The sequence below is a fragment of the Schistocerca americana genome, chromosome 8 (assembly GCF_021461395.2).
Source record: "Schistocerca americana isolate TAMUIC-IGC-003095 chromosome 8, iqSchAmer2.1, whole genome shotgun sequence".
Classification (NCBI taxonomy): domain Eukaryota; kingdom Metazoa; phylum Arthropoda; class Insecta; order Orthoptera; family Acrididae; genus Schistocerca; species Schistocerca americana.
Window position 1 is genome coordinate 68,704,723 of NC_060126.1, and position 20,962 is coordinate 68,725,684.

The 20,962-nt window shown below is 45.8% G+C and overlaps 1 protein-coding gene and 1 non-coding gene across 2 annotated transcripts in view; one reads left to right on the forward strand and one right to left on the reverse strand.

Annotated features, from left to right (window-relative positions):
• Positions 1-20,962, forward strand: part of LOC124545533 (blood vessel epicardial substance-like) — a 64,208-nt gene that overhangs the window by 697 nt on the left and 42,549 nt on the right. The window contains exons 2-4 of the mRNA XM_047124480.1: positions 7,097-7,177; positions 7,220-7,341; positions 15,110-15,436. Coding sequence (XP_046980436.1) covers positions 7,097-7,177; positions 7,220-7,341; positions 15,110-15,436 — 530 coding nt within the window. The remainder of the gene's footprint in view (positions 1-7,096; positions 7,178-7,219; positions 7,342-15,109; positions 15,437-20,962) is intronic.
• Positions 747-821, reverse strand: Trnar-gcg. The gene has a single exon. It is a non-coding gene; the product is annotated as a tRNA-Arg (tRNA).

Sequence of the window (20,962 nt, forward strand, 5' to 3'; positions counted from 1 at the left end):
AATAACTTTTAAATAAGAAACATACCTAAGCCTTGGTAGTCTTTGCTACAGGATCTGAAGTCAACAGGACTCAGTTTTTAGTCGATCCGCCTGTCCGCTATCTTCAGGAGAGACTGTGCTGCTCCTAATTCCTTCTGAAAACTGACGCCAAAGCTGGAATCCGCCGCTCCGTACTGGCTGAGTCACGAGGTTTTCCCCTGTTTGCTGGAGGTTATTCGTGAGGTTACTTGGAACAAAAAATGTAAAAACAGTAATGTGATCAGATTCATAATTAAGAAGCTACAACAGAGTTCCGGATCATGCCACGGTGTATGGGGCGCTACACTTGTGTTCACTGGACACACGATCAGTCTTAGGTAGACAAATGCAGCGAGTGGTACGTTTGCATAATAACCACGTTGTTGATACTGCAGTCACTGTTTACTGTTATTGTGTCCTGTGTACAGTACACTTTGTGATGGCATATAAGTTTTCATCGCAGGAGTATGGAGAGATGGTGTACATTTTGGGCTTCTGTGATGGTAATGCGAAAGATGCTGTTGCTGAATATCACCGTCGCTATCATAATCGTAGAATTCCAAGTGCCAAAACATCTATTGGAACATTGCTAGAAGCTAGTACTCTTCCCACTATTCGTATTCACTCCGAAAAACCTCGTGGCGTTCAAGAAGAGGAAAACATAATGAGATTTTCGCTCCGCAGCGGAGTGTGCGCTGATATGAAACTTCCTGGGAGATTAAAACTGTGTGCCGGGCCGAGACTCGAACTCGGGATCTTTGCCTTTCGCAGGCAAATGCTCTACCAACTGAGCTACCCAAGCACGACTCACACCCCGTCCTCACACCTTTACTTGTGCCAGTATCTCGTCTCCTACCTTCCAAACTTTACAGAAGCTCAGTTGGTAGAGCACTTGCCCACAAAAGGCAAAGGTCCCGAGTTCGAGTCTCGGCCCGGCACACAGTTTTAATCTCCCAGGAAATTTCAGAGGAAAACATTCTTAATTCAGCAGAGCGCAGTCCTCGTTCAAGTACAATGCGCCTAGCTACTCGATTGAACGTTTCACAATCTAAGGTATGCAGGATTCTTCATGAGAATGGACTGTTTCCTTTTCATGTGCAGAAAGTTCACCACATGATTGTGCCAACTGTTTACATTTTTGTAATTGGTTAAATAGAAATCGGCAGCTCTATCGCTTCATAATGTTCCACTCAGCGGCCGTGGACAGTGGAAATCGACTAGCCGACGTGATCCTCCTCTCATTGGCACGGAATTGTGTAAATACCAGGCTACGTAAGTCCCAAAACATCCTTGTCACAGCCGATTAATGCCGTTATCTCGGAAGGTGGAGGGACACGCTCTTTATGTTCGTTGTCCTTACAAATTTTCTGTCTTAAAGGATCTGCTCGCAGTATAAGGAATAAACGCCCCAGGTCTATGCTCAACTTCACTCACCTTCAAGAATGGTCCATGTTCCACAACTCGACGAATCCCTTTCTCAGTCTGTCTGCTCTCTCTCGCTATGGCCAGAGTCATTCCTCTTTGGCACTGACAATTCTCAATTTCCTCATGTCATTGTGGCAGGTTGTAAACTGCTTTAGAAGAAAAAAATTAAAGATATATACACAGGGTGTTACAGAACGGTACGGCCAAACTTTCAGGAAACATTCCTCACACACAAATAAAGAAAAGATGTTATGTGGTCATGTGTCCGGAAACGCTTAATTTCCATGTTAGAGCTCATTTTTGTTTGTTCTTCCACCTATGCTCAATGGAGCACGTTATCATGATTTCATACGGGATACTCTACCTGTGCTGCTAGAGCATGTGCCTTCACAAGTACGGCACAACATGTGGTTCATGCACGATGGAGCTCCTGCACACTTCAGTCGAAGTGTTCGTACAATTCTCAACAACAGATTCAGTCACCGATGGATTGGTAGAGGCGGACCAATTCCATGGCCTCCACGCTCTCCTGACCTCAACCCTCTTGACTTTCATTTGTGGGGCCATTTGAAAGTTCTTGTCTACGCAACCCCGGTACCAAATGTAGAGAGTCTTCGTACTCGTATTGTGGACGGCTGTGATACAATACGCCATTCTCCAGGACTGCATCAGCGCATCAGGGATTCCATGCGATGGAGGGTGGATGCATGTATCCTCGCTAACGGAGGACATTTTGAACATTTCCTGTAACAAAGTGTTTGAAGTCACGCTGGTACTTTCTGTTGCTGTGTGTTTCCATTCCATGATGAATGTGATTTGAAGAGAAGCAATAAAATGCGCTCTGACATGGAAAGTAAGCGTTTCCGGACACATGTCCACATAACATATTTTCTTTCTTTGTGTGTGAGGAATGTTTCCTGAAAGTTTGGCCGTACCTTTTTGATCTTTTTTTTTTTTCTTTTTCAAACAGGGACTTCAGATTCCCGTCAGGTCATGATGATCTAGTCATCGACAAATATCGCTTCATGAGAACTGGTTTTGTGAAAAACAGCTCTCTCTCTCTGACCTACCACGGAAACACCTTGCATAGGGAACACTTTGAAAGACTTCTTAGTTCTATATTGTGAATACTATAATTTTCAAATTTTCCAACATTAACAACAAAATCTGCCTATGACTTCTACCATTTAGGGTTGGAATTGTATTAGTGAACAGCTCTTCTTTCTTCTTTAGTTATGTAAATAATTCAGAGATGTTTTTCGTCATCACTGCCATCTTCAGCTTCTCGAGAATAAGAGGAAATATTCTGTTGATGATGACATGTAGCGTGGTGCCATTTTTTGTTTGTTTGACCTGTAAATTGATGAGTTAGAATCATACAAGAACGTGTTTGTTTCGGAATCAGTACTTTCGTAAATTGATGTATCAGTATCAAATGTAGAAAAGTTCTAGAGTAACTCAATTTTATCCTTTCTTCCAATTATAATGACCTGTCATGCAAAAACATGACTCAATAGACCTGACGGGACTTACAAGTGTACGCATCTTTTCTACAAATTGCCAGTATTTTATGCTTCTAAACTTGATTATTTCACAGTGTGACCCGCATCCAACTATGCCCAACCGAATAGTGTTTACACTGGAAGTCCTGAAATTCAAACTGCTCTAGGGAGAAAGGTCCATAAAACTTCTACGGTATGTTGACAGTGCATGAAACTGGGAGTAAACGGAGCGCAACAGCCCTGACAGGATCCTAAAGAAAGGGAATATTATATCCTTTTTTTAAGGGGTAATCAGAAGTCCCATTAGACCATAAAGGTTTAAGCACAGATGCCAAGTGAGCAAATTCCTCAGTTAGGCATCCTCCCCGAAAATAGCATATGACATGGGTACCCGAGTCCTAAGAATACGGTGGGTGGCAAATTTTTACGTGGGTATATCGGACGGTATGTGTCGGTTGCCAAAACGTCCAGTTTTTGGGGCAGTGTTTATATGGAGGAAACGGAAGTTAAGTCGGTAGACTAACTGATAAACAGGAGCAGGGGTTTTTCTCTTAGAAGGTCATGAGATCCTGTACTATTTGGCATCAAAAGACTATTTTATTTGGAGCGCATGACTCGAGTGTTTTAAAATAGTCTTTGGGCGCGATGCTTCGTTGCCGCCGGTGTTCTACTAAGGACAGTGCAACAAGCTCGGTGTTGGGCAGTGCATGCACCATGTGCGACATGGAGACCTATACAGGGTGTCTCAAACTTTTTGGGTCAAATTGAAACAGTTGGTAGTGGGTCAAAAACCGATTATTTCATATAGGGTAATGCACTTTTATTATGGAAATACACAGTGTACATCATACAACAACAGCATAATTCATAGTAGCTGTTCAATGTGACGACTACCAGTCTCAGTGCATTCTTGGTAATGGTGCAAGAAGTTCTGCTACACTATGTCAAAGAACCCTAGTGTTTTTTACAGCAACAAACAGCCAGCTTGGGCCTTAGCAAGCAGCTCTTTATCCGTTTCTATGGGGGTTTCATACATCAGCGTCTTCCTGTAACCCCAGGAGAAAAGTTCATAAGTGGGAGATTGCGCTACGATGGGATACGACCCCTTAAATCCGACGGTGAGGGTACGTATTGTTCAGGTGCTCATGAACATTGACACTGAAGAGGGCTGGTGCACTGTAGTGTTGAAACCAGGTCCTTTTGTCGACTAGAAGCGTTAAGTCTCGAAGAACCGTTACAGCATATTTTGCAGGAACACCAGGTAATGTGGACTCATCAAATGAGACAGCAAATAATGTCCTGTTAGGTGATACTGGACAGTGTTCACCCACACGTTGACAGAGAATCGTCTTGGTGACCACCAATGCGGGTGGCTTGGCTCGTGTGGATGTTGAAAACGCCATCATGAGTGGATGAGATCTCATCTGTGAACAATAAAAACTGTACGAAGTTCACCACTGCAATGGAAAGTCCACTGACAGAAGTGAGCGTGGAGCTGAAACCTGTTGGTCCCAGTGCTTGCGTGCATTCTTTACGGTAAGAATGTAATACCTGTTCCACCAGTATTCTCCACATTACATCCTTCGACGTGTGCATTTCACGGGCAAGTTGATACTTGCTTATTTCGAGGTGGTTTGCCACACAATCTGACAGAATCTGCTGGAAGTCTGATGTTCAGACATCAGTGGGATCCTCACCCGGCTTTTGTGTGCCGCGAAAGACTCCATCTATGGGGAGAAACTCCTTACAGTTAATACGACGCCTGTCGATGAAGCATTCTCTGTACCTTCGTGCTGCTTTATACACACTGCATCCTGTCGCATCGTACGTTAAATGCATGTCAGCCGACTCTAACGTTCCATCTATGATTACATATCATGCACTGTGCATAGTAACACACATGACTACATGACTGTGGACACATCACAAGACGTCCGATGCAGTGGATAACTGGTACGAAGGATAGTGGTGTGTGTGTGTTTGTGTGAGTGTGTGTGTGGTGTGTGTGTGTGGTGGGGGGGGGGGGGGGGCACTGGTTAATGTGCCGGTGCGATGTATACGATCATCGTATGACACAGGTGCTATGTCACATGACACACATGCTACAAGCTAAGTTGTGTACAGTAGGTCTGTTTAGTGATCAGGGGTGTACGCTGTTTATCACCTGCTGCATGTTCCAACGTACAACAGACGCCCGCGATCTTTGCGAGAGTGCAGCCGAATTGCATGCTCTGTTGCAATACACGCGTTGAGACTGGCAGTCATCGCTTCGAACAATTACTGTGAGCTGCATTGTTGTTATGCAGGATATGCTGTGTATGTACCGGGTGATCAAAAAGTCGCTATAAATTTGAAAACTGAATAAATCACGGAATAATGTAGATAAAGAGGTACAAATTGACACACATGCTTGGAATGACATGGGGTTTTATTAGAACCAAGAAAATACAAAAGTTCAAAAAACGTCCGACAGATGGCGCTTCATCTGATCAGAATAGCAATAATTAGCATAACAATGTAAGACAAAGCAAAGATGATGTTCTTTACAGGAAATGCTCAGTATATCCACCATCATTCCTCAACAATAGCTGTAGTCGAGGAATAATGTTGTGAACAGCACTGTAAAGCATGTCCGGAGTTATGGTGAGGCATTGGCGTCGGATGTTGTCTTTCAGCATCCCTAGAGATGTCGGTCGATCACGATACACTTGCGAGTTCAGGTAACCCCAAAGCCAATAATCGCACGGACTGAGGTCTGGGGACCTGGGAGGCCAAGCATGATGAAAGTGGCGGCTGAGCACACGATCATCACCAAACGACGCGCGCAAGAGATCTTTCACGCGTCTAGCAATATGGGGTGGAGCGCCATCCTGCATAAACATCGTACGTTCCAGCAGGTATTTATCAGCCAGGCTGGGGTGATGCGATTCTGTAACATATGGGCGTACCTCTCACCCGTCACGGTAACAGTTAGAAAACCAGAATCACGCATTTTCTAGAAGAAAAAAGGCTCGATAACGGTAGATGTGGTAAATCCAACCCATACCGTGACTTTCTCGTCGTACAATGGAGTTTCCACGACAGTTCTAGAATTTTCGGTAGCCCAAATTCTGCAGTTGTGGGCGTTGACAGTCTCTAGGAGCGTGAAATGAGCTTCGTAGGTCCACAAGACGTTATTCAACCAATCGTCATCCTCCGCCATTTTTTTGAAACGCCTATGCCGCAAATGCCCTCAGCTTCACAAATCGCCAGCGAACCATGATGCCGATGGATTTTGTACAGATGGCATCGGAGGGTAAGCCTAAGTGCCAACCAAACAGTAGTGTATGGAACGCCGGTGCGACGTGCGACTGCACGAGCGCTGACTTCCCCGTGCATAGACGAACCCGCTACAGTCTCCATTTCTTCCTGAACTGTCTCAGCAGCATTACGCCTTGTGCTCGGTCGGCTACTACGGGGTCTATCGTCTAAACAACCCGTGGCTTCGAACTTCGAAATCATTCTCGCCACAGCTGCATTTGTCAACGGACCTTTACCCGTTCGAATCCCCTTCCTGTGGCGATAGGATCGTAACGCTGAACTAGCACATTACCCATTCTGATAATACAGCTTCACTAAAAGCGCCTTTTCAGGTAACGTCAACATGCTGCGACTGCTGGCGCATCTGATTCTCTCTCTCATTACAGCTCCTTTTATACACGATTGTAATGCGCAGTCACTGACGTTTTGCTGTCCAGCGCCATCTGTCGGGCATTTTGTGAACTTTGTTTCTTTTCGGTTCTAATAAAACCCCATGTCATTCCAAGCATGTGTGTCAATTTTTACCTCTCTATCTACATTATTCTGTGCTTTATTAAGTTTTCAAATTTATACTGACTTTCTGATCACCCGGTACATAACACAATAAATATGCCTGTCTGGCAGTTGGTTCCGTATCTCTATATAATCTGTTGTGGACCCATTACCAGCTGTTCCGATTTGACCCAAAAGGTTTGGTGCACCCTGTATAGGACAACGGTTTCCAGCCTCAGTATTAATTTTCAGCAGCAGCGTGTCTCCTGAGTTTGGCTGGTAGGAGGACCGCCTGAGTGTCGAGACGTGTCCTCCAGCAGACTCCCGGACAGCGCTAAGAGTGACCGGCTTGCCCGCAGTACCCGGCCGTGACGACGGCCGTGGCCGGCGACGCCCCCAACGCGACGCTGAGCGCCTTCCTGGACAACGAGACGGCGTCGGTGGCGGGCGGCGTCGGCGTGGGCGGCGTGGGCGACGCGGCCGCCGGCACCTTCTGCCTCGAGTGGGAGGCGGCGCAGCACAACCTCTTCCAGACGGCCAACCTCTTCTTCGCCGCCGCCTTCCTCGTGCCGCGCTCCTTCAAGCAGAGCCTGCTCGTCCTCAGGTGGGTCCTCTGCTCCCCAGCGTGGTCGAAGAGACGCTCGTGCCCTGCCCACTAAGTCAATATCTACATCTGCATACGTACGGAGCGTGGCGGAGGGTATCCTGCACCATTACTTCTCATTTCCTTTGCTATCCCCCCCACCCCCCAAGTAGAGCGATAGGAAAACTACAGTCTATATCTCTCCGTATAGCCCTAATCTCTAGTGTTTCATCATCGTGGTTCTTATGTTGGCTCCAGTAGAATCGTTCTGCACTCAGCTTCAAATTCCGGTTGCCTAAATTTTATCAACAGTGTTCCTCGAAAAGAGTGTCGCTTCCGCGCCAGGGATTCACATTTGCGTTCCCGAAGCACCTCCGTAACACTTACGTGTTGTTCGAAGGTGCTGGTAGCAAAGCTAGCAGTCCAGCTCTCAATTCCTTCGATGTCTTCCTTTAATACGATCTGGTACGGATCCCAAAAACTCGAGAATTCTCTCACCAGCGTCCTATATGCGGCCTCCTTTGCAGATGAACCACAATTTCCCAAAATTCTCGCAATAAACCGAAGTCGACCATTCGCCTTCCCCACCACAATCTTCACATGCTCTTTCCATTCCATACCACTTTCCCACGCTACACGACTTGACTGTTTCAATAAGGACATCACTGTTGGTGTACGGGCTTGTTTTTCCTAATCACCCGTGTCAACTTTCGTATTTTTGGAGCTAGCTGCCCTTCATGACTTCAGCTTGTATCCTCCTGCCGTCACTCAGCGAAGACATCTCCCCGTACACCACAGCGTCATCAGCAAACGCCCTCAGATTGCTGCCCACCCTATCTGCCACTTCATTTATGTAAAAGGAAAATAACAGCGACAGTATCACATTTTCCTGGAGCTCTTCTCGCGGTATCTTTGTCTCTAATGAACACTTGTCGTCAAGGAAAATAAGCTGGGTTCTGTTGCTAAGAAGTCTTCGAGCGACTCACATGTCTGCGAACCTTTTCCACGTGCTCGTATCTTCGTTAACAGTCTGCAGTGAAGCGCCCTGTCAAATGGTTTCCGGAAATAGGGAAATATGGACTCTGCCTGCTGCCCTTCATCCATAGTGAACAGGATATCGAGTGAGTAAAGGGCTGTCTGAGTTTCACACGAGCAATGCTTTCTAAAGCCGTGCTGATTCGTTGACATAAGCTTTTCTGTATCCAGCCTCCGCCCGACAGGCGACAGGGGCGCGTGTGTTCCCCTAATTTTATTTCTTCTGTAGAGACTTGGAGGTCGACGACTACCGTTTCATTCCTCTGTTTTGATCACTAAGCCATAATTGACACATAATCACACGTCTGATACCCGCCTGTCCTGGGATCTTACGCTCAAATTCTATCATGCTCCTGCCGAAAAGAAAGCGCCTCTCAAGATACGGTTTAATAAAATACAAAAATTAAAATAATACACTTCTGTGAAACACAGTTTGCTTCATTCATACACAATATACGCGTGAACAGATGGATTCAATGATCCTGCGTTCTAGAAATACGCACGACACTGCATCAGATCGTCGATTCTGAAAGAAAGTGCAATCATACGGAGTGTCTTAGAAGATACTGATTTGCTTTATCTACATTCAGCAACTAGATAACAGTACCTCGAAAAGGGTTTGTAAGATGGACTTCAATAATAGCAATACAAGACTAATGAAATGTGGTTGAATTAAATAATCCGATATTGAGGGAATTAGAACACGAAATTCAGACGCATTAGCAAGAAAAGCGTTTCTAAAAAAGATACATTTATCAACACCGAATATAAATTTAAATGCAATACTGCCTTTTCTGAAGTTATTTATGTGTAATGTAACATACTCATCATCATCATCATCATCATCATCATCGCCATCATTAACAGTTTGCAGCCCCAGGCTAGGTATGTTTGGAACACAAGCCTCATCATCTAGTCCCGTTTTCCCACCATCTTTCTGGTTCAGTCTGGTACAGCCCTCGTCTCTTTTCTCGAGACACTCCTCTGCACCTTTCAGCCGTCTGACCCTTGGTCTCCCTTTCGGCCGTTTCTTTGCATTTCCATTTCATGTATCTTCTTGGAAATCCTATTGTTGTCCATTCTTTTTAAGTGCGCATACTATCTTAGTCTTCATATTTCTCTCCTGCTCTGCAAGCGTTCCTCTTTCACTTTTTCCCTTATCCTTTTGTTCCTCACCTTATCTCTCCTTGTTACCCCTGTCCCACTTTCATGTGGCTAGTTGGGAATACATAACATGAATCTGTGACAAGTGTATCTCGTGGCTTGCCAGTACCATCGCTTAATAGGTTCGCCGACTTGAGTACGTTTGATTTTTGTTTTGTTTTTTTGTGGGGGGGGGGGGAATCGGTTAAAAGCATTTATGTATTCCGGCCGGTCCATAGTGTTGATGAACTCTGGAAACGCATTGTGAATGGTTGTGAAACCATTTGGCAAACCCATGGGACTTTTCTAACGTGTGCAGCACCGATGCGGAGACGTTCTCAAGACTGCCTTCACACGAGAGGTAGTCAGTGGCGGAGCTATATTGTGTATATCGTCAAGTAGGATTTTGGAACATATACTGTGTTCGAACATTATGAATTATCTCGAAGAAAACGATTTATTGACACATAGCCAGCACGGATTCAGACAATATCGTTCTTGAAACTTCCTGGCAGATTAAAACTGTGTGCCGGACCGAGACTCGAACTCGGGACATTTGCCTTTCGCGGGCAAGTGGCCTACCAACTGAGCTACCCAAGCACGACTCACGCCCCGCCCTCACAGCTTTACTTCCGCCAGTACCTCGTCTCCTACTTTCCAAACTTTACAGAAGCTCTCCTGCGAGCCTTGCAGAACTCTTTCGGGAGTGCTAGTTCTGCAAGGTTCGCAGGAGAGCTTCTGTAAAGTTTGGAAGGTAGGAGACGAGGTACTGGCGGAAGTAAAGCTGTGAGGGCGGGGCGTGAGTCGTGCTTGGGTAGCTCAGTTGATGCCGGCACGGTAGCTCAGCGTGTTCAGTCAGAGGGTTAGCTCCCTCTGTAATAAAAAAACTGAGTTAATCGATCAACAACGAACTCAAACGGATGTCTTACGACGTCCGCCCCGAGCAGATGCAACGAACAATATCGAACAAAATGAGATTAAAAAAATTAAAAAAAAAAGTTGGTAGAGCACTTACCCGCGAAAGGCAAAGGTCCCGAGTTCGATTCTCGGTCCGGCACACAGTTTTAATCTGCCAGGATAAATCAGCGCACACTCCGCTGCAGAGTGAAAATCTCATTCTGGAAATATCGTTCTTGTGAAACACAACCACCTCTTTTTAATTATGAAGTAATGAGTGCTGTTGACAGGGGATGTCAAATTGATTCCTTATTTTTAGATTTCCAGGAGGCTTTCGACACCGTTCCTAACAATCGTCTTCTAACAAAACTGCGTGCCTACGGAGTATCGCCTCAGTTGTGCGACTGGATACATGATTTCCTGCCAGAAAGGTCACAGTTCGTAGTAACAGACGGAAAGTCATCGAGTAAAACAGAAGTAATATCCGGCGTTCCCCAAGGAAGTGTTATAGGCCCTCTATTGTTCCTAATCTATATTAACGACATAGGAGACAATTCGAGTAGCCCTCTTCGATTGTTTGCAGATGACGCCCTCATTTACTGTCTTGTAAAGTCATAAGATGACCAAAACGAATTGCAAAATGATTTACATAGGATAAATCTATGGTGCGAAAAGTGGCAACTGAACCTGAATAAAGAAAAGTGTGAAGTTATTCACATGAGTGCTGTTGTGTACATAGTTCCGCGTAGTCAGCGCGTACACAACTTTCCCACTAGAGCGAGCCCCGCTAAGCACAACAGCGCAGGCGCAGCGCTCGTCCGTCTCCGCACTACGAGATGGCGCTGTCTTAGAAACGGACCAAATTCTGCTTCCGCCGATCCGCGTATTAATATGTAACGCAGCCAATGAGATTGCTGCTAACGTAGAACCTTTTCTCCTCGCGGATCACACTCGCGCAGTGATACCTGAATGCGCGAGGTATTATAACAAGTGTACAGAACTCCGATTAGTCAGTCTGCATTTGTCTGCATTAGTCTGTACCAGTCTGCATTTGTCTGTACCAGTCTATAGTCAAGTTTCAGTCTGCACCTAATAAGATTATCATATTCCTATACATAGCCATCAAGAGAAATGTATAGACACTTTGTCAAGTATCAGAGATATGTGAGAATAAGATTAACGTACCAACACCAAAGGAACTTCAGATTGTCAATTGTAAATAGCATCCAGAATCAAGTTACGTAATGTTTATGCTTGTTACTATTTTAATAAATTTGTGTGAAAATTAATCAAGTTCTGTTTAAAGTTGGTCACCGTCAATCTGCTACTCTAAGCGTGCAAGTGGCAGTTCTATCGTCTGACCTAACGGCAGAAGATAAACACGCCACGATAAGACAGTACGCACATCACAAGTACTAAAAGAAATCCGCTAAATTTTGATTACGTGATAAGTCACACAAATCTTAAGGCTGTAAATTCAACTAAATACTTCGGGATTATAATTACAAATAACCTAAATTGAAACGACAGCATAGATGATGTTGTAGCTAGAGCAAAGCAAAGACTGCAATTCATTGGCAGAACATTCAGAAGGTGCAACAGGTCTACTAAAGACTATGCTTGTCCGCCCTGTCCTGGAGTATTGATGTGCGGTGTGGGATCCCTATCAGGTGGGACTGGCCGATGACATCGAAAACGTACAAAGAAGGGCAGATCGTTTTGTATTATCGCGAAATGGTGGGAGATAGTGCCACAGACACGATACGTGACTTGGAATGGCAATCGTAAAAACAAACGCGTTTTTCGTTGCGACGGCATCTTCTCATGAAATTTCAATCACCAGTTTTCTCCTCCGATTACGAAAACATTCTGTTGGCATCTACCTACATAGAGAGAAATGATCATCACGACAGAATAACAGAAATCGTGGCTCGCACAGAAAAATTTAAGTGCTTGTTTTTCTCGCGCGCCGTTCGAGAGTGGAACGGTAGAGAGACAGCTTGAAGGTGGTTCATTGAACCCTCTTCCATCCACTCTGTTGAGAATAACAGAATAACCACGTAGATATAGATGAAGTCTATTTCTGCACTCTTTATTTTGGGGCGTTCTTTAATAAGGTGTTCGTGAACTCTATTGTGAAATCGTAGGTTTCTGGGCTTATGTTTACTAGGATTGCCGGCCGGGGTGGCCGAGCAGCTCTAGGCGCTACAGTCTGGAACGGCGCGACCGCTACGGTCGGAGGTTCGAATCCTGCGTCGGCCATGGATGTGTGTGATGTCCTTAGGTTATTTACGTTTAAGTAGTTGTAAGTTCTAAGGGACTGATGACCTTAGAAGTTAAGTCCCATAGTGCTCAGAGCCATTTGAACCATTTTTTACTAGGATTATTTGTTTGTTTCATGGTCTCCTAATTACCCATCCTATATAACTGTAAGCACAGGCTCTTGCGGTCATCTTGATAGTCTATAAAATTCTTCTGGGTATGTGACCGCATTTCAATGAGTAAAATTCTCCGCAGTTTCTGCCACTGTTGAAAATTGTGTTTTTACTAACTGCTGAATGAGAAATGTTAAATGTGCCTCTGGTAGGGTACTGGCGATGACGAGGAGGGAGGTATTAGATGTCTTTGTGGCCAGATAACGAAGGTGTCATCAACATTTCGAACTCAGCATTCTGGTTATAATGGTGCGGATTGGACTGCCGTTTATTCAAAATGCTTCCATGAAGACGTCTGCCGTAACAGGCGAGAGAGAGGAACCCATAGCTACAATGTCTGTCTGTTCACGGATGTTTCCCTAACGCAAGGCATCCGATGTCTGCGAATTAGTCTGCCACGGTTTAACGACCACCTATTTCAGGTGGAAAGGGGAATTCTATGAACAGACGGACGCTGTAGGTATGCGCTCCGCCTGTTGCCTGTTGCAGCAGACATCTTCCTGGAAGCATTTGAAGAAACAGCATTCCAATCAGCACTCCTACGCCCAGAATGCTGGCTCCGATATCTTGATGCCACCTGTACATGAGCACATGGAGAAGAACAGGTACAGAACTTCCACCAACACCCCAATCAGCAGCACAGCAAACTTCAATTCACTACGGACATGGGAAAGAATAGCGCGCTGACTTTTCTCGACGTGGAAGTTTACCAAAAAGCGTGATGGTAAACTTGGCGACGAGGTGTATATAACGCGCGCCAGCACGGACAGGTAACTGCATGCTTCCTCCCACCATCGTCCTACGCAGAAGAAATCCGCTCTTCACACTTTAACCGACAGGGCCCATAGGATGCGCGACGAAGAACATATGAAGGGTGAACTACAAAACCTCAGGTCCGTTCTTGGAGCTAATGATTATTGGATAAAACTATGGCAGCAAAGGATGTAGGAAATGGGGAAGTGCAAAATGAAGCACAAAACATCGTCCTGCTACCATATGACTGAGAGTCAAAATTCTCCACCGAATAGATATCAAGCAGCAGCGGCAGCAGGAAAATGAAAGGCGTTCTTTTGGTCAACGAAAGAAGCAGCTGACGAACTACCTGCCGCAGCAGCTTACTAAACCGGTATTTAATGTAGCGCGACCGACCAGCACATCCGTACCTGGCCATGAAAGATATATCTGAGTAAGGCAACACACCATTTCAGCGCTGGCAGAACACCAGGATGAGTGCGACAGACAGGATTTCGAGAAGTTCGAATGTTGACGAAACAGCCTCTTACCTTCAGTAGTAAGATCAGAAAGGTTGTGGAAACAGCCAAGCGACCCGCTAACGAGAACGTAAAGGGCGGTACAGAAACGTGGCGTCTTGGCTGCCATCGGTAACGGCTCTACGGAACGGCAGTTCATGAGAAGCAACGCGCAACACACCACACACACACACACACACACACACACACAGACGCACACAGTGGCGCGCGGGAGACAACAGCGGCCGCAGACCCATAGAGTACTGTCACGCCTCGCCCGGCACTAGCCAGCAACTAGTAAACAGCGCTACGTTACAACTGCCACCCGTTGTCCATTCGCCTGTTTCCGCTAGTGGCAACCAAATAAGCAAACACCAGTCGATAACTCCATTTCCACCAATGATAAGCAGTAATGCAAACACCAATAAAGAATGTCCAACACCGTTCCGTCTCATCCTCAATACGCTGTCGAAGCTCGATAACACTGTCTTCTGGCAGTGTATGTGGACCACAGCTTTCCTCATTGAGCATTTAGCCAAAGACCCTGAGGAAGGCCGTTTGCGACAGTGGCCGAAGCGTCGGAGAATTTCACTCATTGACAATGCGGTCACGTACCCACGTTTTATTGAGCATATACAAGGTGGTCCATTGATCGTGACCGGGCCAAATATCTCACGAAATAAGCGTCAAACGAAAAAACTACAAAGAACGAAACTTGTCTAGCTTGAAGGGGGAAACCAGATGGCACTATGGTTGGCCCGCTAGATGGCGCTGCCATAGGTCAAAGGGATATCAACTGCGTTTTGTTTTAATGGTTTTCCCCTTCAAGCTAGACGAGTTTCGTTCTTTGTAGTTTTTTCGTTTGATGCTTATTTCGTGACTATTTGGTCCAGTCACTATGAATGGACCACGCTGTATAATTATTTAACTGAAGTCTCCGTGGGAAAAGAACTGAATGAGCTTGCTGATACCACTTCGCGGTGACAAACGAAGAGACCGATACCCAACTCGAGTCGCCGTCGTGCGCAGGGGCCTGCTGTGCGTGGGCTTCCTGCTGTCGGCGCTGTGGGCGGGCATCCACGTGTGCTCGCCGGACGTGTTCGCGTGGAACGCCGGCCTGGTGCTGCTGAACGCGGCGCACTCTGCGCTGCTGGGCGCGCGCTTCCTGCCGCCGCCGCTGTCGCCCGAGCTGGCCGACGTGTACACGCGGCTGTTCCGGCCGCTGCGCGTCTCGCGGAAGCACTTCAAGGAGCTGGCGCGCTGCGCCCGCCTGCTGCGCTGCGCCGCCGGAGACACGTACGCCGCCGAGGGCGCCACGCCCGCCGACGAGCGCCTCTCCGTGCTGCTCAAGGGCAGGTCAGTCCACTCCAGAAACTGGCCGACGCTTGCCAGCCTCTCCGCACGGGTACCTCAGTAGAGTAGTTGCGAGCCAGTCGCAGGGACCTCTCCAGCCGTGGCTGGCTAGTCTAGCTGCTGAGCTCTCTGTCCAGGTACGTCACTTCTGTAGTTGTGGGACAGCTGAAGAAGTGTCCGACCAGGGTATGTCACCCCACAAGTTGAAGATTAGATGCATATTAGAATGCTGAAGATTAGATGGGTAGATCACATAACTAATGAGGAGGTTTGAATAGAATTGGGAAGAAGAGGAGTTTGTGGCACAACTTAACTAGAAGAAGGGACCGGTTGGTAGGACATGTTCTGAGGCATCAAGGGATCACCAATTTGGTACTGGAGGGCAGCGTGGAGGGTAAAAATTGTAGAGGGAGGCCAAGAGATGAATACACTAAGCAGATTCAGAAGGATGTAGGTTGCAGTAGGTACTGGGAGATTAAGAAGCTTGCACAGGATAGAGTAGCATGGAGAGCTACATCAAACCAGTCTTAGGACTGAAGACCACAACAACAACAACAATGGCGAACCTATCTCTATCTGGCAAACTGAATTCAGCTGGCAGTAGCAGTGCACCGGCACGACAAACGTGAGTTGTAGGGTTCATAGGGTTGCTAACACTGTCCGCCTCCCTCCCCGCCATCAAAAATGCAACACACTGTCTAGCCTATGATGCGTCATTGTGGTCTACATTCATTCAGCAGATGCACTAACCCCGTAACGCCCCCTCGCACAGTGGCTTTGCACAACTGCACCCTAGTGTAATCTTTGGATGTAGTGGTTGGCATATCTGCCTAGTGAACACAAGACACAGTTTCTATTGGTGGCCTTAGTACAAAGTTTTATTCGTCGCTTCAGTCTGCATATACTGTAGGTGTCAAAATACATAAATGAAAACGCCTGTCATGCGCAAGACCCACTAAAGTTGCACGACGTGTGTGAAGCTCTCCAGCCAGTTCAGGTCCGTACGGCTGTGAAACTCTCCAGTTGTGACAGCCACATCTGGTTCCTAAGCGCCATTTGTGAACCTCTCCAGCCAGGGTAGGTCACTGCAACTGGAGTACCCTCCACCCAGCGTAATTCAGTTTTCCGATTAAATGAAACTACATGCTCCCAGAGGCCTTTTCAAGTCTCGAAAATTAGTACCGAGGCTAGGACCTGAATTTGGGTCTCCTGCGCACTAACCCTGACACACACAGTGGTTACGGTTACTACAGGCCACACCACACGTTGGGAAACGGGGCCAAATTTCTAGTAGTTTACTGTCGAGTTGCGATTTTCACAAATGTCTTATTCGTATCCTACAGAAACTAGCAGTACGGCAATAAACAGCCTTTTAAACACGCCGCTAACGGTAATCAAGTAATTTATAGCAATTATTGTTGTTGTTGTTGTTGTCTTCAGTCCTGAGACTGGTTTGATGCAGCTCTCCATGCTACTCTATCCTCTGCAAGCTTCATCTCCCAGTACCTACTGCAACCTACATCCTTCTGAATCTGCTTAGTGTATTCATTTCTTGGTCTCCCTCTACGACTTTTACCCTCCACGCTGCCCTCCAATGCTAAATTTGTGATCCCTTGATGCCTCAGGACATGTCCTACCAACCGATCCCTTGTTCTAGTCAAGTTGTGCCACAAACTTCTCATCTCCCCAATCCTATTCAATACCACCTCATTACTTACGTGATCTACCCACCTAATCTTCAACATTCTTCTGTAGCACCACATTTCGAAAGCTTCTATTCTCTTCTTGTCCAATCTATTTATTCTCCATGCTTCACTTCCAAACATGGCTACACTCCATACAAATACTTTCAGAAACGACTACCTGACACTTAAATCTATACTCGATGTTAACAAATTCCTCTTCTTCAGAAACGCTTTTCTTGCGATTGCCAGCCTACATTTTATATCCTCTCTATTTCGACCATCATCAGTTATTTTGCTCCTCAAATAGCAAAACTCCTTTACTACTTTAAGTGTCTCATTTCCTAATCTAATTCCCTCAGCATCACCCGACTTAATTCGACTACATTCCATGTCCTTGTTTTGCTTTTGTTGATGTTCATCTTATATCCTCCTTTCAAGACACTGTCCATTCCGGACAACTGCTCTTCCAAGTCCTTTGCTGTCTCTGACAGAATTACAATTTCATCGGCGAACCTCAAAGTTTTTATTTCTTCTCCATGGACTTTAATACCTACTCCAGATTTTTCTTTTGTTTCCTTTACTGTTTGCTCAATATACAGATTAAATAACATCGAAGACAGGCTACAACCCTGTCTCACTCCCTTCCCAACCGCTGCTTCCCTTTCGTGCCCCTCGACTCTTATAACTGCCATCTGGATTCTGTACAAATTGTAAATAGCCTTTCGCTCCCTGTATTTTACCCCTGCCACCTTTAGAATTTGAAAGAGAGTATTCCAGTCAACATTGTCAAAAGCTTTCTCTAAGTCTACAAATGCTAGAAATGTAGGTTTGCCTTTCCTTAATCTACTTTCTAAGATAAGTCGTAGGGTCAGTATTGCCTCACGTGTTCCAACATTTCTGCGGAATCCAAACTGATCTTCGCCGAGGTCCGCTTCTACCAGTTTTTCCATTCGTCTGTAAAGAATTCGCGTTAGTATTTTGCAGCTGTGGCTTGTTAAACTGATTGTTCGGTAATTTTCACATCTGTCAACACCTGCTTTCTTTGGGATTGGAATTATTATATTCTTCTTGAAGTCTGAGGGTATTTCGCCTGTCTCATACATCTTGCTCACCAGATGGTAGAGTTTTGTCAGGACTGGCTCTCCCAAGGCCGTCAGTAGTTCCAATGGAATGTTGTCTACTCCCGGGGCCTTGTTTCGACAGAGGTCTTTCAGTGCTCTGTCAAACTCTTCACGCAGTATCGTATCTCCCATTTCATCTTTGTCTACATCCTCTTCCATTTCCATAATATTGTCCTCAAGTACATCGCCCTTGTATAGACCCTCTGTATACTCCTTCCACCTTTCTGCTTTCCCTTCTTTGCTTAGAACTGGGTTTCCATCTGAGCTCTTGATGTTCATACAAGTGGTTCTCGTATCTCCAAAGGTCTCTTTAATTTATAGCAATACAACAATTTTTAAAAAAAAATTTAAAAAAACACTGAAGCCAGCAGTACGGCAATAAACAACCTTTTAAAACACGCCTCTAACGGCAATCAAGTAATTTATAGCAATACAACAGTTTAAATTTTTTTTTAAATACAGAAGCTAGCAGTACGGGAATAAACTACCTTTTAAAACACGCCGCTAACGCAAATCAAAGTAATTTATAGCAATACAAGAATTTTAAAAAATTTAAAGGACATTAGTAAACAGGCTACTGAAGTAAATACAGAACTTTGTTAATATAGTACGATGAGGTACTGAAGCTACCAACACCGCCATTAAAAATAATTAAACAGGTCTCAGCAAATACACGATTAATGGCAATAAAAGGAATTTACAAACGTGGAGGAATTTTTAAAAAAAATTTAAACAAAAGTGTCCCGGAATATCATTAGAACATAACAGATACGACGGACCCGTGTAAGGCGGCCACAAATCACCCACTCAGGGATGCTCAGGCTAGACAGAATACTGACCAATTTAAATAGGCCCGTAAACACAACTGTCACTCTCAGGTTGGTCACTGTACCGACTTTTAGCCAGCGAAAACTTGTTATAAGATGGCTTAACTTGCTGACAGAATTAGAGCTAACCTCGTGCAAGGAAACATTACACCACACAGTCCTGAATGAGCGACCACATGATCAACCAACAAGAAGCATGAATTTACTCATAACCCACGACAGAATAGCGAAACAATTAAACTGCTAAAACTACACCTCCCATCGGACAGTAACGAGAGGAGGAGGAAAGATCACTGTCTTCAATTACACCAAGTCCAGGGACAGGAAACCCAGTCGCCGGAGGCCACAAGGCAGATGAGACGCTGGTTACACAAACTTATTACTTAATGATTAAACCTTCCAAGAACTTAACTCACAATTATGCTCGAACAGGCAGTACACGACCTCCGACGAGAAGGATCCACACATCCGACCGCGCACGCGTCGCCAGCGTACCCAACACGCCATGGTCACGCGACAACACGCTCTGTCACCTGAGTTCACGCCTTCTCTGCAACGTTGACGGGTAGTGACCGCTCCTTCATGTTAGGTGTCTCCTTTTTTAAACTCCAGTGTTGAAACGGAGGATTTAAATAAGCTTGTTAACGTCCCACCAAGGTGAAATGAACAGCAACTACTCGTGGGGCGATTCTGTATACAACCAACCCGCGGGAAGCTCTTCCGTCAACTCGACCCGCTCGTTACACACAACCGACATACATCACGTGGCGACTCGGTACAACCGACCACGCCTGCTTCGCGCTCGAGAGCCGCACTGCCCTCCCGTATCCACCACACTCACTCTGCGCGCAGCGTCCCTACTTCCGCGCCACCACACGAGGTTACAACCGGTCAAAGATCTCACTTCCTCCATAGCAGTTTCCCAGAAGTAAAAATGCAGATATCGGTAGCAGAGGGAAAAGGCAGCCACTTAATGACAGACAACATATCAAACAAACATGTCAGGGGAAGAAAAGGAAAACCAATGCAATCTAAACACAAGGTGTAGCACGAGTCGATACACGGCTCAAACCCGTAGCGCCCCCTCGCACAGTGGCTTTGTACAACTGCACGGACTGACCTATTAGTACCCTAGTGTAATCTTTGGATGTAGTGGTTGGTACATCTGCCTAGTGAACGCAAGACACAGGTTCGAATGCTGGCCTTAGTACTAATTTTTATTCGTCGCTTCTGTTTGCATATACTGTAGGTGCCAGAATACGTAAATGAAAACACCTGTCGCTCTGCAGATGTTCCTCGACACTGAAGGGTTTGAAGAAAGGCGTGCGTCCGATGACCGCTGTCGGTCTGGAGAAAATGATTCGGAAATTCGAAAAGACTGGTTCTTTTGGCGTGCAACCTGGTAGAGGGAGGAAACGAATTGATTCGATGTCAGTGGAAGCAGTGGCCACAGCAATGCAGGAGGAGACGAGTGGTGGTGTGCAAACGTGTAGTGCACGGAAAGTCGCCCGAACATTGAACATACCCGTGAGCACGGTTATTAAAATCCTACCAAACATCCTTCTTTGATATCCATTCAAAATTACCCATGTGCACCAGTTGCTTCATGTTGACCTGCCAGCAAGAGAGACCTTTGCTTTAGAATTTCTTGCTCGCATGGAAGTGGACGATGATTGCCCCTGGACTTTGTGGACAGATGTCCACTTCCATCTAACAGGATATGTCAGTACACAGAATTGTCGAATACGGGCAACGGAAAATCCACACGCAAATCAACCAGTACCACTTCATCGTGAAAAGGTGCGGCTTTACGGCATCATTTACCATAGGGCCATATTTTTTCGGAGAAACAGGGGTGCTTCCTGTCGTGTCACCTATACCGTCACTGGTAAGCGC